A 24355-nucleotide genomic window follows, 5' to 3' on the forward strand; every position below is an offset into this window, starting at 1 on the left:
TATTGATCACACAATGGTGAAATTTTTGTGTTACCTCAGATCAAGTAGGTAGGTATCAGAAGGAAAATACAAAAATAACAATAAATACAAACAAATATGAAATACACTTTATACAACGGTAGCATACAAAGTATGTGCTTATGGATGTGCTTGTGGAAATATCCAAGACATAAACTATATAGCTTAACATAACTATTCTACCATTACTGTTCCTGTGAAGTAATAGATATCTATACGTATAGACATGTACATGAGCACACACGTAGACAATAAATATACATATGTATACATACATATATACCTGCACACCTCCATAAACAGAGAAGGTGCATTTTGCATTAATTTTGACCATGGATGACCACAAAGTCCAGTGAATTATGACATCGTCATTGAGGAGTTATAGAGTTTAACTGCTGTTGGGATGAAAGATCTGCGAAAGCACTCCTTCCTGCAGCAAGGATGTTTCAGGAAGGAGCTGTGATAGTTGTCTAAATTGGTTTATATTTAGCATAGTTTCATAACAGTTTTCATAATTATTTTCCAACTTTAGTTGTTTCTCCTGTTTCATCTTTGCTTGAGTTTTGTCATGTTTACCTGCCTTAATAAAATCACTTGCTTTTGGTTCTAGTCTCTGCTCTGTCTCTTCCAGTGTCTCCATTTGTGTCCTCTTTCTTGTTCAACACAAGCACTTACTATGATTTTCTAAAAATAAATATGATTCCAATTTTTGGAATAGCAAATGTTACTTCAAATAATGACTGCATTGTTATATATTTTATTCACAGTTTGCAGAGTGCATCTTAAAAGATGTTCCAGTAGAGTTTGAGAACTCTGCTTCAAGTATTGCAAGTCTGAGACAACAGATTGCAATATGTCTTCTTGAGAATACAGGTATCATTACAAATATAAATTAAATAGTAAACTACAAATTGTTTTATTGAACGTGTTTTTAACATTGTTCTTTTATTGCTATAATCTTATTATGTAGTCATGCAAACAGATTTCATTATTATTAAAATTAAAGTAATTGCTTCTTGTTGTTGAAGATGACCTGACTGACCTATGCCACTATTGTGGGAACCACGATGGTGACACCGATTGGGTAAATGCTTATGTTTTACATGTCCATAGCCCATTCAGTCTAAAAACATGATAAAAAAATCACGAAACAAAAATATAATTTTAAAAATGTTACAAACTATGTGAATACATCATCTGAATTATTGTAGTTGTAATGAATGGTGGACTGCTTTATGATCTGCGTATTTTGCAAAATTGTTATTTAAATACTTCTTTGTATACCACTATTAACATAATACTTGTGTTTCCTTGTTTTGTCTAATTCAGATTGGCTGTGACATTTGCTCACGGTGGTACCACAGGGGCTGTGCAAAGAAGCCCCGCAAGAGCACAGAAAACAAATTTGTCTGTGAGCATGCTGGTCAGACAGTTAGGTTCTCTGGCAATTTTTCTAAGGCTTTGAAATGTGTGTTTTGTATCGTTGTCTCCAATAATATTAATTCGTTGTTTATTTATTGATTTATTCATTCATTCATTTATGTTTGTGTTGCTGTGTGTGCTTATGTATTGTTAACAACATTAAAATTCAGCTTTGATTTGAATTAGTTTGTAGGATTATTCAATTATTTCCTGTTTCCTAACATGTTAGCATTATAGTTACTGTGGGAAAAGAATTAATATATATGTTGTTTCATGGTTTACTGGTGTTCAGCTTCCACTATACCCCCTGTTTCTGGTATATTTGTTAGTTTATTTAAATTGGTGGTTTCTTCTTTAATTGGATGTTATTGTTATTGTTTTTTGTTTTTTGTTTAAATTAATAAGTGCCGTATTGGAATGACATTTTTTTACCTTTTGTTTTCTCTTTCCTATTACTTATTGTTCCTAATTTATTTATGCAGATCTCCTCCCAGCTGTTTCCATTTGGTGTTATATTTGGTTTTATATTTGAAATTTGACATTTTATGCGCTGTCCAATAAAGGCTTTATTTAAATTTTCAGCAGAATGTGTCACATATTATCCTTCTGAATGACATCAGTCAAGTTTGAAGTAGAAACATTGTTTCAGTGACAAGTTATGGTCCACAATCACTTTTTGGCAGGCTGAAAATGGCATATTATGGGTATTATTGTCCCTTTAAAAGTTATTCAGCAGTTCTAAGGGACTGGTGGAGATATAATATTTGACATATGACCCATCTGAATGACTTCCAGCAAGTCTGAAGCAGAAATATTGTTTCAGTGACAAGATATAGGCAGCAATCACCTTTTGGCAGGTTGGAAATTGCATATTATCAGTTCTATTGTTCCCTTAAAGGTTATTAAGGATTTCCTACAGACTGTTTGGGATATGATGTGCCACATATGATCCTTTTGGATGATACCCAACAAGTTTGATGCAGAAATACTTTTTCAGTGACAAGATATAGGCCACAATCACTTTTCGGCAGGCTGAAAATGGCATATTATCGGTATTAATGTTCTTTTAAAAGTTATTCAGCAGTTCTTGGAGAGTGTTTCGGATATAATATGTCACATGTAACCCTTCTGGATGATACCCAACAATTTTGAAGCGGAAACATTGTTTCAGTGACAAGTGACTTTCCCTGGAATAGCCTCCCACTGTCGTTCTCTAAACCTAAAAGAGAACTATGGATTTGATCAACTGGTCTCTGAACGCTATTGACTCCCTTTTCTCAACGAGAAATCTGGGCTCGGGAGAGCCCGAGTGCCCTGGAGGGACTTTCCCTGCCGGATACACGATGGACGGGTGGCAGAACTGGAGGATCATGTGCCTGGCGGGACTGTCGATCGAGGACGCTGAAGATATCTATCTATTCGGAACCATGATAACAGGGTTCATGCTGATCGGAGTTGGCTTAGCCCTGGTTTATCGGAGAAATAAGAGAGCGGAACCGGCTGTTCAAACCCCCCCCCCCAAGGCTGCCCGCTGGAATCGAAATGGAATGAGGCGCAACCTCTCACAACGAACGTAATATGGTCAACACCTTGGAGACGCTTGCAGCTGCTGTGAAGGCTCAAAGCAACAACATTGAGCGTATGAGGGGAAACATCAGAGAGAGGCCTGCTCAAAATGAGACCCTTGAGCGACAGTTGGAAAACATCGCGGAACGGATCACTGCAGCTGTGAGGTCTCAGAATCAAAAGAACGATAACACCATGGAACAGAAGTTTGATACCATCATAGGGAGGCTCGCGACTCTCCAACGGGAGATCGAGAGGCCAGTGTCAGAGTGTTAAAGAGCAGCCTGAAAAATTCTCCTGGGCTGCTCGCATGAAAATTAACAAAATCAACATGAACATTGTGGACCCCCATAACGCGCCAGCTGCAGGCCCAAGGCTGGAGCCGAACAATCACTCCCTGATAACGACTGTGTTACGGCTATTCTTCCCATCCCATGCAAGGACACCTGGATTGGCTGGAGGACTGTTTACTTAGCCTGATAGGCCGAAGGACACTGTCTCAGCTGAACTATGGACACGCACACACATACACTTACACTGATAAGCACTCACTCATCCCCCCTCCCTTTCCAACGCCTTCGATGCTTGTTTCCTGCGAGGGAACACGGCGGGTCTGAGCCCACGCTGGAATGATAGCGCTGTGCAGGGCGGCTGCTGTGTTTGCTTCGGATTACTCCTCACCCCCCACCCACCCCTGTGGCTTGTCATGTCTTCACAATGTTGTGCTGTGGACATTTATGTGCTTTTTTGTGCAAAGGAGTTTTTTGTTTCCTGTTCTCATGCTGTCCTACCATGGAAGCACAGTATGAGTAGGGGTCTCTTTTTTCCTCTTGTACTTTCCCCATTGTAGTGTACATTTCAATGTTTTTTCTCTGATTCTACCAATCTCCGACCTGTATCCCCATGTACTGTTTGTGCTATATGTGTAAGGTCGGGGGGGAGGGGTCCCATTTCACTGCAGGGCAACCTGCATGTGACGAATAAAGCTTTGATTGATTGATTATAGTCCACAATCACTTTTTGGCAGGTTGGAAATTGCATATTATCAGTTTTATCGTTCCCTTAATGGTTATTCAGCAGTTCTACGGGACTGTTTGAGATATAATATGTCACATAGGACCCTTCAGAAAGACATGCAGCAAGTTTGAAGCAGAAATAGTATTTCATTAACAAGATATAGGCCACAATCACTTTTTGGCAGGTTGAAAATGGCATATTATGGGTATTAATGATCCTTTAAAGGTTATTCAGCATTTCTTAGAGACTGTTTGGGATATGATGTGCCACATATCATCCTTTTGGATGATACCCAACAAGTTTGAAGCAGAAATATTGTTTCAGTGACAAGATATAGGCCACAATCACTTTTTGGCAGGTTGAAAATTGCATATTGTCAGTTTTATTGTTCCCTTAATGGTAATTTAGCAGTTCTGAGGGATTTTTTGAGATGTAATATTTGACATATGACCCATCTGAATGACATCCAACAACTTTGAAGCAGAAATAGTATCTCAGTGACAAGTTATAGGCAGCAATCACTTTTTGGCAGGTCGAAAATGGCATATTATGGGTATTAATGGCCCTTTAATAGTTATTCAACAGTCCTTAGAGACTGTTTGAGATATAATGTGTCACATGTAACCCTTTTGGATGATACCCAACAAGTTTGATGCAGAAATATTGTTTCAGTGACAAGTTATAGTCCACAATCACTTTTTGGCAGCTTGAAAATGGCATATTATCAATGTTAATGTTCCTTTAAAAGTTATTCAGCAGTTCTTGGAGAGTGTTTGAGATATAATATGTCACATAGGACCCTTCAGAAAGACATGCAGCAAGTTTGAAGCAGAAATAGTATTTCATTAACAAGATATAGGCCACAATCACTTTTTGGCAGGTTGAAAATGGCATATTATCAATGTTAATGTTCCTTTACAGGTTATCCAGCAGTTCTAAGGGACTGTTTGAGATGTAATATTTGACATATGACCCTTCTGAATGACATCCGCCTTTGCCTAATAACAAAGGCATAAATGTGTTTGTTTGCCCCCCCCCCCCCCCCCCCGCCCGTTATATCAGTTGCATGGAAGTAGCTGGCAACGCAAGTAATCCGGGCGCTGCAGCTTTAAGCAGCTGCGCGCGCTCCCGCAGACAGCAATCAGTTTCTGGCACAACACCGGCACACTTTTGCACCGGAGGTTTTCGGGAAGCTTTTATTTTGGTATTTCCATCCCTCCTAAAGGGAAAGAAGTCCAATTTAAAATCTTGAATAAAATTTACCCGACAAATAGACTCCTTAGTGATAGATTCAAAATAGAAACGGGTAATTGTGTATTTTGTGAAACAGAAGAGGAGGATTTGGACCATCTATTCTTTTTGTGCAATTTTATACAAATATTTTGGTTGGATTTTCATACCTGGCTTTATTCCAGTGGGATTCAAATTACCCCATTTACCTTAAATATGATAATGTTTGGAGTGTTTTTGAAAGAAAAGAAAGCTAATTATGGTGTTAATGTGTTATTAATCTTGTGTAAGTATTTTATACATAAATGTCGCTTTTTTAAGATTAAACCAACACTGGCTCACTGGAAAAACGACCTAAACCTGTTGGTTAAATCTTTGACTTTAGTTAAAAAGAAAAAGGCTGCTTTTTTTGTTTCCTTTGTAGAAGATTTTGATTTAGTGAGTTAATAATCTGTTAATTTATGTGACCCCATCTTTATATTTTATTTTCACTATATATGAAAGTTGCTAATATGTAAGAAATGTTTATTCTCTGAATCTGTAATATATGGTGCATTTTGTTTGTATGTTTATATTACTAATAAAAGAAAAAAATTTTTTTGGTATTTCCGTTGATCCGTACAATACATTTGCATATTAGCCTAAACATTTAGATTTAACGTTTAACATTTAGATTTAAATATAATATTTAGATTTTACATTTAAAATTCTGTTTTAATTATGAGAAGTTACAAATATTTTACTAAATGTTGTAAAAAAGGACTTGTTTTGAGCTAAATGTGGAAAAATGTTGCCGTTAATTTCAGCATGTTTCACTTTACAAACGGCGCCCCATAGTTGAGGTGCTGCTGGAGTGGGTGCAGTATGACTCCCTTCAAACCCTCTGAGGTCCCGGGTATAATCGGCTGTTTTTGACTACTTCTGATTTTGCATTTCACCTTTAAAAGCGGTTTCCTCGCCTTGTTTAGTGTCATTCTTTGAGCACAACGTCACAGGTCTGAATTTACTGTTATTTTTTCATTTTAACTGTATTAAGAAAATTGAAAACAAAACAACATTTTAACAGCACAAATTTTGCAAATAGCAAAGTTACAACTCCTTACCTAAAAATGGAGGCAATACATATTTTTTTCTTTATCATAATTCTGGTTTAGGGGCGTAAGGGTTAGTTAGTCTACACATGCTGACATGGAGACTCAGTGTGGCAGCATTTTGTTGCTGTGGCATCTTTAATCGGTCATGTGAGTTTGAGTGGTAAAGCTGGACTCAACATATATGAGACCAGAAGCAAGAATTGCTAAACTCATAACATATGTTTCAAAACTAAACGATATAAAGCTGCTAAAACACATAAAAACGATGACTTCATGTCCAGAAACAAATCTGGCACTTGTGTGTAATACCAGTTTATTCCACAAGATGGTGCAGCGAGTCAACGAGCCTCTGGAGGACACGTCTGGAGGAGAATTTTAAAAAGAAGCTGGTGGAAGTTAAACTTAGTATTGTTGCACCTTCAGATGCTCAGCTGATATCTGAGTCTTTTCATGTCCTGCAGCCTGAACGAGCACACAGCGAGGCTTCTGCTGAATGCTTCTGCCCTGTTTCCCCTGTAATGGCCTGAGGAGCCACGAGATGGCTGCATTCTTAAATGTTTGATGGAGAAGACGCAGGAGGCGGGTCCACAGGGGGAGGAGAGTGAGGCTGAGGAGGAGGCGCAGATGCAGAAGCGGGCAGAGAACATGGACAGGGAGCTGGCCACGCTCTTCCATCTGATGAGGAAAGTTTCCACACAGTGTGCAGAGAGTAGGCCTCCCTCACCTCCTTCCTCCTCTCAGCCCCGGCTCTGCCTCCATCCCGGCCTCCTCTCCCTCCCCCCCTGCTCGCAGGCAGAGTGATGAGTGTTTCCTGCCAGCCTGCAGACAGACGTGGACGCTGCTGCTGCTCTCACCGCCGCAGGAAGCAGGACGATCAGCCCAGAGCTCCGTGCCACCTGAACCCGCTGTGAGCCGCACATGTGAGTGCACACACACACACACACACACACACACACACACACACACACACACACACACACTGATGTCTGTGAATGAGTGTGTGTGATTGGAGCTGCGATGGTGGTTCCAGAGGATCGGTCAGGTCAGTAATGAGAAGCAGACGCTGCTGAGATCACAGAGAAACCAGCAGAAAGCTGAGTCATCATCCATCTGTCCTGATGGCCGCTCACAGCTAAACCCACAGACTCACTGCATGTTCTGACCTCGTCGGGTCATCGCGTCCAGGAGCTTCAGCATCAAAGTAAACCCTGAGCTCACTGGCTTCATTTGAACTCTGAATTCATTTCTTCCATCTTTTAACAATCAGGAGCTCCTGCAGCAGCCAGAGGGCTGATCCTCTGACGGTAACGTGTTGTGAAGCCAGCGCAGTTTCACGCTCCGCGCTTGAGTCTGTGGACAGCCCACATTTTACTGACTTTTTACGTGTGCGCTGTTAGAGCCTGGCCAGGAGAGCGGCTCAGAGAGATTCACTGCTGTGAATGTCCAGCCTCTATATGTGCTCATTTTAAAGCTTCAGCACACTTTGAAGAGGATCTGAGACCTTCAGGTTCCACAGACACAGAGAAACACTTCTTCACACAGATGCAGCGGATATCTTCATATTCCAAGGAAGTCTCTCACAAGTGGATACAAGAACTCTTAATGATAAAAATCTATTAGTCATTTAAAGTAACTTGAAGATGGAAAGATTGTAGAGGTTTCTTTGAGGTAAAGTCCATATATGCACTCTTCTTAAATAATCTCACTGTCAGATCGGATGTTTGACCCTGTGAGAGGTCGTCTGGATGGATAGATGGATGGTGCCCAGGTATAAGAGTCTGGACTTTAGTTTCACAGCCTGCCGTCTACTTAAAAATAAAGAGACCACAGTCTCAATGTGGGGAAAAGTATGGGGCAGGGGGCGTCTGCAGCAGCACAGATTTAAACCTCCAGTGAACGGCTGATGGAGGTCAGTGACGCGTAAACACGCTCCACACACAGGAAGCTCTTCATCAGCACTGAAACACCACTTGTAACCACGAAGAAGGGAGACGCTGAGAGCCTCACAGCTTCAGTCATTTCTCTTTACTCAGCTGGTCTTAGAGATGGAAGTGCAGATTAACCCGATACGCCTCAGGCTGCTCGACAATTTCCCCCAAATTTCCCCTCAAACATCTGCTTATATTGGTATAAGAGAAAAATCATTCTGCTGCTGGATGTAAGCTTTCTGGGTCTACGTCTGGATCTCTGAGCCTTTCTAAACACATGCAGCCCCAACGCTTCCAAACTAGAGATGCACCGCTCGTGCATTCAGACTTTTCTCTAGCAATGACCTGCTGACGCCGATATTCTTTCCAAGAACTTTATTTTCATAATGAAAGAAATGCTTAAACTTTATGATTTCCCCCAAACTCCAGTCAGTTCCAGGATCTGCTCTCAACAGCTGACTGCTTTCATCCTTTCATTGCTCATACCGAGGCTCTGGACAGCTGTAGCCTTGTTTCCTTTGTTATCTAATCTAAAATATCCCTGTTCGGTTGGGTGACAGAGTGTCAGTGTCTCATTAGGTTTGTTGTTACAAACATTGTGGTTTAATTAGGTCCCACTGACAGGAGAGTGACGAGGCTAAAGACATGTTAGCATGTGCACCGCTCTGCATGTTACACTTGCATGAAACGGACGACTCGCACTCGGACATATGGGAGGCTGACCAACCGAGAACACTGGAAACCAGCAGATTATTATTCATGGATGATTACCCGGGCTTTTCTTTGGCCTCTCCTCGTTCGCCTCCCCGCACATTGAGATTACAGATTCTGATTTTTGGAGTTTTTTGATTTGAATATTTTAGCCCGTACTTGTTTTTAGTGTTTTTTCGTCTAATTGTCTGATGTCTTCTTTAGTGTGGGTTTTTCACACCTGAGCTGGTTACTCAGGTCGGACGAGATCTCCGCTCAGTTCCAAGCAATCGCCAAAGCGCTTCATTTGTGGTGTGTGGCGTACACAGAGGGTACCTGTGTTTACCTTTGTCGCTCCTGCCTCAAACACACCTGGCCAATAAGCAGACTGGACGTTCCCACCTGGTTCATAGTGACGTGTTGCGTTTCACTCTGTGTGAGCAGACACCAAAGCTCCGACTGATTCAGACCACAGCAGGCAAAAAGCCTGATCATTAGCTTCCTGCGTTCCTTTGAAGGCTGATCATCTTTTATTGTTCTCCTGATTCTCTTCATCCTCGCCTACATCGATCGACCTTGTAAACTTTACTTGGACCTTGATAATAACAATGAATGACTTTCTCTTCTTATGCTTTGGGATTTGTTACCATAACATATGTAATCATCACAGCACAGCCTCCATAACTGTGATGGTAGGAAGATAGAATAAAAGTGCTGGGCTCATATAATCGATGTTTACAGCAGGTAAACTGTGTTTTAAGGTGTTCAATCATCATCAAAGCCAAAACGTGGCTCTCGCTGTCAGACATGTCTGGGCTTGTCTTGTTGTGCTGTGGGGAACACAGTTTTTTAACCAAATTTAAGTGTCTGATGGATGATGGTGTGGCTGTGAGCTGTTTTAAAGACGGTTACCATGAAGACGCCACAATAAAGGCCTGAGCTTGGTGGTTAAAAGAGCACATGATGCAGCCCACTGGGTCACAAGAACACGGTGAACCGCTCGGGAATAAACCAATAAATCATGTTAGATAATCGGTTTTACGTTCAGTGTTCAGAGCTGTGAGTCTTTCAGCTCTGCCTGTGAAGCTGCAGCTGCTCAGAGGGAGATGGAGGAAGAAACGAGCTGTAGCTGGAAGAAGGAGAAAGGAAGGGCGGATTAGGGTGGGTGCCTGTGGCGGAGCATGATGTCAGAGGAATGTGCTGAGCCTCTCCTTTAACGAGCAGCGGCCACCTCGCACTCATACGCTTCAACCCCGTCCAGCTCGTTTCGCTGTCGCTTTTCTGTCCTCGGGTCAGCCGCCGCTCGCCTATTGTGGTCCGAGCAGCCCGTTTGTATTTGTCGCACACATGTGACAGATATTTACTGAACAAAGATGCTTTAAAAGAGCACAAATATGACACGCAATCACATGAGAGGAAGAAGAGTGTCGTGTCAGAGTGTGGAATGTGTTTTCAGTGGTCGATTTCCAGCATCCGGCCCTGCAGCTGCAGCTCGTTGCAGGATTACAGATGGAGATGGAGGAAAGGGAGTGGAGAGAGCGAGGGAACACACACAGAAAGTGACTGGTATCATGAGCGGGAGGGCCAGATGCTGGGAACAGCTGGAAAGACTATGACTAATATTAGCAGTGAGGTAAGACGGTGGAGGATGGAGGGGACGGAGGGCAGCTGCTACTGTAAACCAGCCACGCTGAAGTCACGTTTATTTATAGCCACACAGTCATCTCACCAGAATCTTTCATGGTCGACGGCTCGATTTACTCTACAGACTGTATATAAAAGATGGAGGTGGCCACCGTGACCTCCTAGAATCCAAAGTTTGACAAATCAACACCTGCCACCTTGTTACCTGCTAATTAACATCCAAATTAAACACTTGAGTTTAATTAGTGCATTCAACTGGAAAAAAGAGCAGACGCCAGCCAACGCTGCAGTTCCTCTAACGTCCAGCAGAGGCTCCAGCAGGGAGGCAGTCCCCCAGACTCCCATGTTAGAAGATCCAACTTTACAGCAGAAACAAACATGAGCCTGAGGCCTTAAATCAGAGGCGTGGCCTCTGCCAGGTGGATGGTGACACAGCTGGCTGTAGCTGCTAGCTGTCTGCTAGCTTCACATGAACCTGACCTCTGCACCGTGTTCGTGCTGTTGGATCATTTTTAATGGCATCATGTGACCAATAATATGGCTGCTGTGAGGTCACTGTACCAACTGCCCAGGAAGCCTGAGTGATTATGAAGCGTTGTGAACAGGTGTGTGTGTGTGTGTGTGTGTGTGTGTGTGTGTGTGTGTGTGTGTGTGTGTGTGTGTGTGTGTGTGTGTGCGCGCGCTATGTTCCTATAACTCCTAACTAAGCTAGCTAGCTGATATCTTAGCACTGCACCCTCTGTTCAGCTCCAAATAAAAGATGGTGCTGACCGTGAAGTGTCTAAACTAGTGTGTGATGTCATGGCGAGACTATCCAGCCTTTATAAACGAGTAAAAGGTTGACTTTACTTCACACACACGCGCGCACACTTGTTTACACTGCACTGAAATCCATAAAAGGCTGGCAGGTTAACAGTTTGTGTTCTGAAAAAAGATCTTCTCAGAAACAAAGTCCGGGAACATTTCTATAAATAGCGTCCCCTGTGGCTGCTAAAGCGGTGTGTAGAGCTGAGAAGTGTTTGCCGAATCCGTGAGTGCAGAAGCACCTCGAGCAGAGCTGGGTCGGCCTCGTAAAGCCGCTGATCGCTTTATATCCCAACAGTCTGCAGTCGGCTTCAGACGAGGGAGCAAAACACGATAAAACCGAGCGCGATCCCAGAGTGAGACGGATCCCACTGAGCATTTAAATACAGCCCGAGTGAAGCATTTAAACTGCGTCAGCACTTGGAGCACAAGCTCAGCACAGGCGTGTTCTCAACTACAAACTGACCTGGGATCAGTGCAGCTTCAGACACACAACACAGAAAACACCACAACACAAATATGTGAAAACCTCTGAAAGGTCTGCCTCACTGATGCTTTCAAAGCCAACATCATGTTTGTTGTTGACATTTATGACATCTCCTTAATCTCTGGTTTTCCAAAGCTCCCAAAGAAACAGTGCTGAGTAAAACGACAATCTGAAACACAACAAAACCGACGAAAACAGAGCGAAGAACAGGAGAGATTTATTAGAAACATGAGCAGGTTAGCAGAGCAGCACAATATCACCTTAAAATCGTGCCTCAAGAGTTGAAAGAGAGCTGTGATAATGATATTTATGGTGGTAGGGACATACTGAGTGATGGCAGACCGTATGACATGTAAGCACAGGCATCGCCTTAGTGATGATTTCAGTGGAACAGCTATTTAACCGTTTACTTGAACAATAACTAGACTAACTAACCACACTCTGTCACAGGATGAAACTGAAACTTCCTGTGATGTTGTCTCGGGCCACTTAAAGCTTACCTTTACCACCGTGTGACCACATCATCACTTTCCATCTGCCACAAGCTCTTCCTGTCTCGTGGAGCGCAGTTAGCGAGCGTTTCCTCGATGTGTTTACATCGGGGTCATTGCCAGTGGCTCGTACCTCCTCCTCGTGTGCCCTCACAGTCTGATCACGTTTCCAGAGCACTGTCATTTGTTGGTGGTTGTGGCTCATTGGAAGCTGGCGGGAACATGAAAACTGTTCTTTCAAAAAAAAAAGTCAGTTCCAGGTAAACTGTTTTATTGGTTCACTTAAACATTCAGTAATCCTGATGTTTGAATCTGTTTGTACGTCTGTGTGGACACAAACCAAACCAAAAGCAAACACAAACTTGTGAGTCTGGATGTGCTCACTGTTTCATTTGGGGCATAAAGCGAGTAAATGAAATTATTTTAATGAATGTAAACAGGAAGCTGAACATCTCGCCACAGCTCAGCTCTCACAGACTTCAATTTAAAATCCCAGAACATGTGAAGCAAACACAGCGAGGTGTTCCTGGTCCTGTCACTGATGGATGGATGGACGGATGGATGATGGACGGATGATGGATGATGGATGGATGGAAGGATGATGGATGGATGGATGGTTTGATGGATGATGGATGGATGGATGGATGATGGATGGATGGATGGTTTGATGGATGATGGATGATGGATGGATGGAAGGATGATGGATGGATGGATGGTTTGATGGATGATGGATGGATGGATGGATGATGGATGGATGGATGGATGGTTTGATGGATGATGGATGATGGATGGATGGATGGATGATGGATGGATGGATGGTTTGATGGATGATGGATGGATGGATGGTTTGATGGATGATGGATGGATGGAAGGATGATGGATGGATGGATGGTTTGATGGATGATGGATGATGGATGGATGGAAGGATGATGGATGGATGGATGGTTTGATGGATGATGGATGGATGGATGGTTTGATGGATGTGTAACGCGCGGCAACACTAAAGCGGTCGCGCCAGAATGTCACGCTAAAAAGAAAGATTCTTTAAAATACAAGGGGGAGCAAGCGAGTCAGATACCACGGGCACAGAGAGGGAGCAGGTCTGATCAGAAACAGTTTATTACTGGGCCAGGGAGCACAAATAAAACACCCTTAAAATGTACATAATAAAATGTTTGCTCTCTACTAAAAACAATTCTAAAACCCGTAAAACTACCATTTTCTACATTCACTAAAACCCCCCCTGCTATAATTAGGCCACATGTTCATTATGGGTCCATCAGCAGGCCAGGAATTCCTTCTTTAGAGCAGAGTCCACGCCAGCCTCGTCTTCGGCAGACAAGAAAGAGCCTCCCATCTTCTTGTCCTTCCGCTGGCCCATCACTTCCCAGCCCGGCTTGCGTTCTGCACCCGAATCCATGATGCGACCACCGCCACAGCTCCCCTTGCGTCGGTGTCCTGTAAAATAACAAATAGGGGCCAGAACAATGGTCCCAGAAGCGGCCCTGGCTCATGGCGACCCTCTCCCAATCCAGCTGCACCCAGTAAACAACAGTAGAGACCCTACTCACAAATGCAGGCAGAGGTAAACCTCTGCCCTGCTGCCAATCACAGCGTCGTCTCTTACTGTTGCCGTTCCATCAGGTCAGGACTTGGTCGCCGCATCACACTGGCCATCTCGCATTAACCTTCCAGTCTGGGGCCTCCCTCCTTCAGTGCTCAGCTAGCCTGTTTTTAAAAGGTCTTTACACAGCTGATAGGCCACCTCTGGACACACCCCTGCCTCAGCAGGTGGTCCCTATCAGCTAATTTGTCCCATGTCCACAGTGGATAAAAACCATGTCACATAAAACACTAAAAACCATGCAATAGAAACAGAATAAAACCATGCAAATAAAACGACACTCATAAATAAACACTAAAAATCAGAATAAAAATAAAATACAAATTTCCACTGTGTGACAGATGGATGGATGATTTGATGGATGATGGATGGATGGAGTTCACATGTGAAGAATTCCTCCTTCCTGCTCGGGTTGTCCTCACAGCACTCAGTGTGGGAACAATGATCCTAGTGTCTCAGGTTCTGTTGGAGCAGCAGGAAAATTACTCCGAGTGCCGACGGGAGAAGTGAGCACATCATTGCGTTCGTCTGATTGTCATTAAAGTGTTTACAACAGCAGCAGGGTCTAAAGTGACCCCTGACCTTTCCAGGACAACGTAATGATTTCAGGTTTCAGACGTGTCACAGGTCGAGCGATGTCTGCAGAAACTTTGCATTTAAAGTTATTAGTGAAGAATAAGAAATGGCTGTGACCTTCCTGAATGCATCACTTGTTTGTGTTTTTTGGAAAACTGATTCGACTTTGTCCGACATAAACTCTGGAAAGAAGAGGGGAAAGTTTCGCTCTGGAGGTCTAGACTGCTTATTCAGTCCACTTTTCCACGACTGAGCCGGAGAATAAAGAGAGCAGTGTGCTCATTCCTGAGCGTTTAACACGGTGGGACGCAGCCGCGCTGACCGCAGCGCAGCGTGGCACAGGAAACTTCCATCAACCCAGCGCCAGCCCGAGGCCTGGAAGGCAATCAGCCCATAAAGCTGTGTGTGTGTGTGCACCATGTTCAGAGATCTTTGTGGGGACCAAAAACTGGCATGCTGCTATACTTGTGAGGACCAACAGTCCTTATGCAGACAAAACGCCGTCACCACGAGTTTGAAGACGTTTCTGAGGCTCAAAATGTGGTTTTAGTGTCAGGGTTACAGTTATGGTGGGAAATGATGTCATGATGATGGCAACGTCATTTACATCCTTACTTACTTAGGTCCTTACTAAGATATGAATGTGTGTGTGCGCGCGTTTGTGTGAGCGTGTGTTTGTGTGTGTGCGCGCGTGTGTGAGCGAGCGTGTGTTTGTGTGAGCGTGTCTGTGTGTGTGCGCGTGTGTGTGTGTGTGCGCACGAGCGTATGTGTGTGTGCGAGCGTGTGTTTGTGTGTGTGCGCGTGTGTGAGCGTGCGTATGTTTGTCTGAGCGTGTCTGTGTGTGTGCGCGTGTGTGTGTGTGCGCGCGTGTGTGTGTGAGCGTGCGTATGTTTGTCTGAGCGTGTCTGTGTGTGTGCGCGTGTGTGTGTGTGCGCGCGCGTGTGTGTGTGAGCGTGCGTATGTTTGTCTGAGCGTGTCTGTGTGTGTGCGCACGAGCGTTTGTGTGAGCGTATGTGTGTGTGCGAGCGTGTGTTTGTGTGTGTGCGCGTGCGCGTGTGTGAGCGCGCGTGTGTGAGCGTGCGTATGTTTGTCTGAGCGTGTCTGTGTGTGTGCGCACGAGCGTTTGTGTGAGCGCGTGTGTGTGCGAGCGTGTCTGTGTGTGTGCGCACGAGCGTGTGCGCGCGTGTGTGCGAGCGTGTCTGTGTGTGTGCGCACGAGCGTGTGTTTGTGTGTGTGCGCGTGTGTGAGCGCGCGTGTGTTTGTGTGTGCGCGCGTGCGCGTGTGTGAGCGTGCGTGTGTGTGTGCGCACGAGCGTGTGTGTGTGCGCGCGTGTGTGTGCGAGCGTGTGTGTGCGTGTGTGTGAGCGTGTGTTTGTGTGAGCGTGTGTTTGTGTGAGCGTGTGTTTGTGTGTGCGTGCGTGTGAGCGTGTGTTTGTGTGAGCGTGTGTTTGTGTGAGCGTGTGTTTGTGTGCGCGTGTGTTTGTGTGTGCGTGCGTGTGAGCGTGTGTGTGTGAGCGTGTGTGTGCGTGTGTTTGTGTGAGCGTGTGTTTGTGTGCGCGTGTGTGAGCGAGCGTGTGTGAGCGTGTGTTTGTGTGTGCGTGCGTGTGAGCGTGTGTGTGTGAGCGTGTGTGAGCGTGTGTTTGTGTGAGCGTGTGTTTGTGTGAGCGTGTGTGAGCGTGTGTTTGTGTGAGCGTGTGTGAGCGAGCGTGTGTGAGCGTGTGTTTGTGTGCGCGTGTGTGAGCGAGTGTGTGTGAGCGTGTGTTTGTGTGAGCGTGTGTGAGCGAGCGTGTGTGAGCGTGTGTTTGTGTGCGCGTGTGTGAGCGAGCGTGTGTGAGCGTGTGTTTGTGTGAGCGTGTGTGAGCGAGCGTGTGTGAGCGTGTGTTTGTGTGCGCGTGTGTGAGCGAGCGTGTGTGAGCGTGTGTTTGTGTGAGCGTGTGTTTGTGTGAGCGTGTGTGAGCGTGTGTTTGTGTGAGCGTGTGTGAGCGAGCGTGTGTGAGCGTGTGTTTGTGTGCGCGTGTGTGAGCGAGTGTGTGTGAGCGTGTGTTTGTGTGAGCGTGTGTGAGCGAGCGTGTGTGAGCGTGTGTTTGTGTGCGCGTGTGTGAGCGAGCGTGTGTGAGCGTGTGTTTGTGTGAGCGTGTGTGAGCGAGCGTGTGTGAGCGTGTGTTTGTGTGCGCGTGTGTGAGCGAGCGTGTGTGAGCGTGTGTGTGTGAGCGTGTGTGAGCGTGTGTTTGTGTGAGCGTGTGTTTGTGTGAGCGTGTGTGAGCGAGCGTGTGTGAGCGTGTGTTTGTGTGAGCGTGTGTGAGCGAGCGTGTGTGAGCGTGTGTTTGTGTGCGCGTGTGTGAGCGAGCGTGTGTGAGCGTGTGTGTGTGAGCGTGTGTGAGCGTGTGTTTGTGTGAGCGTGTGTGAGCGAGCGTGTGTGAGCGTGTGTTTGTGTGAGCGTGTGTGAGCGTGTGTTTGTGTGTGCGTGTGTGAGCGTGTGTTTGTGTGAGCGTGTGTGTGTGTGAGCGTGTGTGAGCGTGTGTTTGTGTGAGCGTGTGTTTGTGTGCGCGTGTGTGAGCGTGTGTTTGTGTGTGTGAGCGTGTGTGTGTGAGCGTGTGTGTGTGAGCGTGTGTGTGTGAGCGTGTGTTTGTGTGTGTGAGCGTGTGTTTGTGTGTGTGAGCGTGTGTGTGTGAGCGTGTGTGAGCGTGTGTTTGTGTGTGCGTGCGTGCGTGTGAGCGTGTGTGTGTGAGCGTGTGTGTGTGAGCGTGTGTGTGTGAGCGTGTGTGTGTGTGTGTGTGAGTCAAGCTCTCTGGTGCTGTCCATGCTAACACCCTGCCCCCCCCCCCCTCCCCCGTGTGTTCTCAGGTTGGTCCTCTCCCTCCACCTGGTGAAGATGTAGTCTGTTTGGTCTCCATGGAGATGTCTCCAGTCTCATTCTTTGCCCTGTTGCCATGGTCACTGTGCTTGCTGTTCTTCCTGACTGCCGCCCGCCCCCAGACGACGAGCTCCGCCCCCACACATGCAGCTTCCCCGAGGGCCAATACGACGCTACTCTACGAGAGCGGCGCTGCGACTAGCCGCAGCCTGCGTAACTGCAGTTGCTCCGCCCCCGTCACGGACTGCGACGAAGTGCTGGCGAACTCTCTGTGCCGCTGCCACAGCGTGCCACGCTCCGCCCTGCCCCGCGCTGGGCTGCGGGAGGCGGGGCAGCTGGCGGTGTGGGTGAAGGAGCTCTGGGTCCTGGAGGAGCTGCTGAACGGCAGCTCGGTGGGCCACCTGCGCCTGTCGTTCTGCGGGATCAAACCTGTGGACAGCCGGTACCTGGCTCTGCGGGGTCTGCAGACCCTCGGGATCCACAGCGCCGTGCCGCAGACTCCATACCCTGACCAGGAAATGACCCTCTCCCCCCCAGCGGGGGTCACAGCGGAGCTGGACGCCCTTTCCTTTGGCTCCTCCTCCTTCCTGCACATGACCTTCGTGGACGTGGCCGTGCTGAACGGGCTGTCCGCCCTGAAGGCGTACAGCGTGGCAGGACCGCCTGCCCCCACCCTCTCCCAGCACTTCCCCCTGCTGCCCGTTTCCCCGCCCCCCTCTGATGACCCGGCTGAGATGGCTGCAGACCGCCTGCAGGACCTGCTGGTGACCTTCGTGTACTGAACCTCGACACCGATGGCACTTTTTTGTGGGACGCGTTCCCTTCCTGCTGCTGCTCCTGTCCCGGAGATGTAGTGCCCTTTGATGCTCTGATCCTGTAACGAGGTTTGGGAATGTTTGCACTCTGATTGGATAAGAGGACAGCTGCCACAGAGGTTTCACACGCATGTACACACTCTGACCGTCCACTGTGGTAACGCACCGCAGTAGAAACTCGTAGCTTTATTAAACATCATAGGTTAGGTTTGGGCTTCATGTGAGGTTAACAGGAATTCCCACTACCAGGACCTGCTGGAGTCTCATGAGTCTAAACATCTGCAGATGCTTCACGGCTAACCTCTCAGTGTCCGTCAAGATACTCTGACCTGTCACAGATAATGAAAATTAGCCTTTTTAGCATTTTACCAACAAAACCAAACAGTAAGCTGAGCCCAGCGATGTTCTCATAACTCACTGATGTGCTGTTGGTGTTAGTGGTTCATAAAGCCTTTCACTCACAGTTTATAACGAGTGTCTCATCAGGAAACTGAAGCTGGGGGATTTTAATGGTTTGGTGTGTGAGTGGCATGTAAGTGATCTGTAAATCCTTAGTAATAGTGGGCGAGGATGGAAAAATGTGTGAAACAGCTGGAAGGGGACGAGGTGCTAACATGACTCAGGCTGCAGGCGCTGCGAGCGCTGATCTCTCCTGTCTCTGCGCTCACTTTTCTCCTCCAGTTCACATTCAATCTGTCTGCGCTTCATGAACTGAAGGTTCACGTCAGCGACCATCGACCGCGAGCCGTCTCACAGCCTTTAGACCTCGCTCAGACTTTATGGACTGCAGCGTAACTGTTACCAAAAGCTGTGGTTCATTCAGGTGCCGTACGGCGATTAAACGACTGTAATTGTGAAGTCATTACTGGGCAAACAGTCTGCAGGCTTCCTGAATCTATGAGACAAACAACACGATTGTTCCCGGAGACAGAAGAGCTCTGCCTCCAGCTGCCGGCTGGGTGTTAGCGCTCCGTCCTGCCCAGGTGCTCCATCTCTTTCTCAGTTCTTAGACTTACATGGGCGACAACTTACAGCAAAAACACAAATCAGAAAAACAGCAGGGCTCCCTGCACACTTTTACTGATGAGCCACGCCATCCTCATCATCACAGCAGGAATATCTTTACAAAATAGATTTCATAGCAGATCTCGAGTAGGGTTGGGCGATATGTAAAAATTTTCCAACCGACAATCATCAGTCCAATAATCGACGATGGGCGATATATTCACGCATGCACAGACTTTTTGATGGGCGGAGCAATGTAATCATGCAGAAGTACAAACATGGACGAACTAATAGGGCTGTCGGCATTAACGCAGTCGTCACGATTAATGCGATTAAACTTTTTTTAATGTACTCAACCCATCTGGAGCGCAGAAAGAAGGGATTTTGACTCAATCTGTGTTCCAGATGGGTTCATTGTTAATCGTGTTAGTCATGATGATGGCGCGTTAAAGCTGGCAGCACTAAAAACATATAAAGTCGCCAATTTGGGATGAAAGAGGCAAACCTAAGGACGTAACCAAAGCGGTGTACCACTTGTGCAGACACATAGTACGAGCAAAGTACTCAATAACCCTAATCCCTAGAGACTTGCAGAACCTCTCAGAGGCTCACGGCTCCAGAGTTCATACTTCAAAAGAGCCAACAATAAACCCCATACGAAACCTCTTCAGGTGCATCCTGGGCAGCAGCTCAGCACTCAGTTTTATTTGGCGAGATAATAAATCAACATTAAGACGGTCTGAGAATGAATTTCCACCACAAAGCGCTGAAGCCGCTCTCAGATTCACGTCTGTACTTTAACTCCTCCAGTCTCATTCCCAGAGCATCAAATGATGAGTGCTGAGCGGTTTCAAACTCAAACCAACGTTCAGCAGCGCTGCGGATAGAGCGAGGGCGCGTTGGCTTCCTGCAGGTCTGCGTTACATAACGGCCTCGTGGAAGAACATTTGTGTGCCACATGATGAAATCCTGTCGGTGCAGATTATGAAGATGAAAACAAGACGTACTGGCGCAGCTGGCCGCAGTGAACGCTGTCCAGAGCGGGACGAGCGCGTCTGCCGCTCTGTCTTTGAAACATGACTCAAACACACCGCTGTGTCGGTTTAAGGACGACGCCTCTGAATGTAAACATGTCCGACAGCAGCGGGGTCTGCTGAGGCCAGAGAGCTCGGCAGGCGCTGTGCCGCGTTTTCCCAGCTGCTCTGATTGAGAGCAGATGGCCTCATAAAACAAGTTGTTTTGAAACAGGTTAAAATGGACGCCGAACAACACGAGTGCCAGCGTTAGGATCCTCCGTCAGCAGCCAACACCGCGCACTCGCTTGGACGGCGACCATGACTTGGGCTCTGCTGAGCTGGACGGGGCTGCGCAGCTGTCGCTCAGCAGAGCGCAAACAGAATGTGTTTGTTTCACACTCGCTTTAAGGCCGAGGAGCTTGCATGCTCTCGCTGTCCTCCTGCTCGAGTCCTGAGAGGCTCTGTGAGACCTGCTCGCACAAACGTGTGTGTGTGTGTGCGCGTGTGTGTGTGTGTAACCCATGCAGTGAGGATTCAGAGCAGAGAGTCAGAGTTCAGGTCCACGCCCAGCACACGCTGGCCTCTATGCTTAATTACACGGCGGGACTTTGCACGCTGCTCAGCGCCTCTGTGTGAGGAAATGTTCCCGCAAACAGAAACTTTTAAAACGTGCACAGAGCACGGCTCACTTTTACAAACACCAATCTTAGAGTCCAAAATGATGTGCGTCAGAAATGCTTTGATTCGCTTCCAGGTTCTAATTCTCATTCACAGCAGGACAGCTACAAAGTGCACACACATGGCCAGAGTCCAAGCTAGCACGTTCGACTTAATCAAGGCCGGGTGGAGGGATTAGCCCTTTTTCTTAAACTGGGTTTGATCTCATGCACAAACATTTGATGTGAACAGAGGGTTCAGTTTCCTGGAGTTTCTCTGTTCTGAAACAGTTCAGTTTTGGCTCTGCAGGTGTCGCTGTGCTGCAGCCACACGACAGAGGATGTCAGGCAAATCAGTGGATGTTTGCTAATGTCCTGGTAGTTCCTCACACTCTGGTGGTCAAAGGCAGAACTGAAAGCTACTCCTGAGTTAAACCATAAGCTATAAAGATACATTTATCATTTCTTATACTGTAACAGTCCATATAAACCTTTGATGGGCTGTTGCTGTTTGAAGCACCCCCTAAATGACCAAAACAAACGTTCTTCTTTATTTTCTGGCTGTTTGCAGCCCTCTAGTGGTTGTACGTGGAACTTCAGTTGAAAGTGTAGACATTTAAACCGCTAATCCTTTTCCAGAAAAACGAACATGCAGATAAACACTGACGTTCAGGCTTGATGTAAGCGCACATTATTCATGACCTCTCCGCCTATTGGTTAGTTAAATGCCTCAGCAGTGACCAATGACTCGTGGTTAGCCGTCCTGACAGCAGACTCTGATAAGCACCCAGAGTCTTGCAGGCTTTGGGATCTGGTCTCATATGAGCAGCTTTTATGACATAATTATAGATCATGTGGTGTGAAGTCAGGGAGGGGTCAGGGCTGCACGCCCCATCAGCAAACAAACCCAGCAGCAGTGACACACGGTCCGCTTGATTTTTCTCCATGTAACATGAAAGATGCTCAGCCTGTGAGTGTCTGACTTCATCAGAGGGTCTCTGCACTTGATTTTCATGCTTACATCATTTACACTTAGCATTTATCAGACAGTCAGCGACTGCACGGAAACCTCCGATTGTTAAGGAAAAATGTGAATTCTCCACCTGGTTGCTGGAAGCGGTCACAGGGAGGTTTAGTGCTTCTCCATCCAGCTGGTGAATCCTTGTTTTTCCGGGCCGACCTGTCCGGTCTCTAGGCCTGTCCAACAGCTGACGTCACCTGGTTAGTGGTGAAAACCTAAATTTAAGAAGCACTGCTCATGAGAAGAAAATGTTTAAGATCACTTTGATTTGGAGGGGGCGGGGTTTATAACTTTTGCCCCAACCTGCCACCAGAGGGCGATTGCCATGCTGTCCATCTTTATATACAGTCTGTGTTTTCAAGTTTACCCAGTCAGGAACAAGGAGAACCGCTGGGTGAGTTTGCCCTCCTCGGTGACTGTCAGGCTCCTCCTGCTCTTCCTGAGCACAAACACTTGTAGTTATGCAACAGGCAGAAGTCTGTCTGTGAACGCCATCTGCTGTGGCAAACGCAAACAGAGCAGCTCACATTTCCAGCGTGCAGCGCTCTGACACAGCTCTTCCCATCTGCTAAACTGGGCTGTAACACACCTCCATAATGGTTTTCAGGCAGTTCACAGAGGACTGGCACTGAAAGTCAGAGTCTGGAACTTTCCACCACAAAATGGGTGAAAATGAGCTCAGCGGGGTTTTTGGGTTTGACGTCACTCCCTCGTCCTGTCTCCGTTTCCTCTCCTGGTCTCTGTTCCAGCACCTTAACTCTGCATCAGGGAACGTGTTTTGCTTTCGGATGATTTGCACGCTTGTTGCAGGCTTCGTGATGACTTGTGTGTTTAAGGAGCAGGTTGTGTATTTGGAAACGGCTCGGCACCTTTGATTTGTATATAATTTGGAGTGAATGTCATAAACACGTCATCATGTGGAAGCTTTGTGTAGTCTGACAATAAAGTTTGAAAAAGTGTTGTGATGTTGACTTTGTTACAGCTTCATGCCTGCACTTCACACCAACAGTAATAAACAACAGTCACAGTCAGACCAACAGGCTTTGATTCTAAAAACTTTATTAAAGCGAGTCGCTGAGACATTTCCTCACAGCTCTGCAGCTTTTCAGAGTTCACAGAAATAAAAGCGTTTAAAAAAACTCCTAACTAATAAACTCCCACAGCGCCCTCCAGCGGCGGCCCCCCGAACAACAGCCTGGAAACCACCGAGTGACGTTTGGGAAGCGCAATCCGGTTGTTCAGTCTGATGTCACTAGCCGTGTCTGGGTCTAAACTCCGCTGCAGGTCCATATATCAAACGATCACTATGGCATCACTGAGAGTTAAAAACTGTCTAAAGTCTTTCATCTTTAATAAAATGATCAGCGTTCTGCTCTACCAGGTGTAACAATTGAGTTTAACATCCAGGCATCCATGAAAACGGAATTTATGACATTTAACGGAGTTAGAAGTTAGCAGGGAGTTAGCTCGCTAGCTTCTATATAAATACAATATAGCATGTCCTGACTGCGGGGTTTTGGAAACAAATTCAAATGTACAGCTCTGCTATCACTTCCAGCATAAATGAAGACAGAAAACTAAACAGCAGTGACGTTTGTAGGGTTACTGAAGTTGGGCTAGCTGGTATATAATGATGTGCTACGTGACCGCTAGCGACACAGCTATGTTAGCATAATATAAACAAGCTAACTTTTTTTCCACTGGATAAAAGTTAACGTGAGTGTTCTCGGTGGTCAGGAACAAATGTAATCGCATGGCAGGATGCTGTAAAAGGACCAAACTTCAGCCAGGAGAACAACTGAGATAATCCATCCACAATACGAGGTTAGTCATTCATATACTGCTGCATGGGCTGGGCTGTAGTTACATCCTAAGGTTTTAAAAACTGAGCTTAAATAAATGATTAGCGGTAATAAAAGCCGAGGGAGGTCAACAGTGATCACTGACTGTTTTAGGAGCTTTTTGAGATCAAGTAGAAGAAAATACAAAACATTAAACATGTTAACAACACAAAAGCCATATTAAACGCAGACTACTTTAGACCCGGAAGTAGGATTCCTCGCGTCATCACTGAACAACCGGATAGCAGCGAGACAGGAAGCGGAAGAACTTCAACGTAAGAGCACTGGGTCCTCCTGCGCTTTCTGCCGCCTGTCCTCAACTAACGAACCAGCAGAGGGAGCCCAGGGCTTTGTTTTCACACAGCGGGTGAAAGGAAGAAAAGTGACAACACGATAAATCACAAAGTCTGAATATATTCAAGTATTTGTACAATTATAAATACAAAACCTTCTGTTTTCTTTTTCGTTTTATTATCTATTTATTTAATGAAAAAATAAAATCCAATAAAACTTTGTTTTCTAAAAGCACATCGAGTCCTTTCACAGGAAAACAGATT

General features: G+C 46.0%; 1 protein-coding gene across 1 annotated transcript; it reads left to right on the top strand.

The window, feature by feature from the left end:
- The first annotated feature begins 5953 nt into the window (after positions 1–5953).
- Positions 5954–23006, top strand: LOC146651675 (exosomal polycystin-1-interacting protein-like). Its single transcript, XM_085384774.1, has 2 exons — positions 5954–7267; positions 17435–23006. The coding sequence occupies exon 2, from the start codon at positions 17483–17485 to the stop codon at positions 18224–18226; it is 744 nt and encodes a 247-aa protein (XP_085240900.1). The 5' UTR covers positions 5954–7267; positions 17435–17482; the 3' UTR covers positions 18227–23006.
- The last annotated feature ends 1349 nt before the right edge of the window (positions 23007–24355 follow it).

This window comes from Rhamphochromis longiceps, linkage group LG16, assembly GCF_057381845.1.
Source record: "Rhamphochromis longiceps isolate RC_006_pf linkage group LG16, R_longiceps_female_GT1.1, whole genome shotgun sequence".
Taxonomy (NCBI): domain Eukaryota; kingdom Metazoa; phylum Chordata; class Actinopteri; order Cichliformes; family Cichlidae; genus Rhamphochromis; species Rhamphochromis longiceps.

Bases quoted from the DNA above. Each gene is read 5' to 3' on its own strand.
- LOC146651675 (XM_085384774.1), top strand. From the start codon at position 17,483: ATGGAGATGTCTCCAGTCTCATTCTTTGCCCTGTTGCCATGGTCACTG.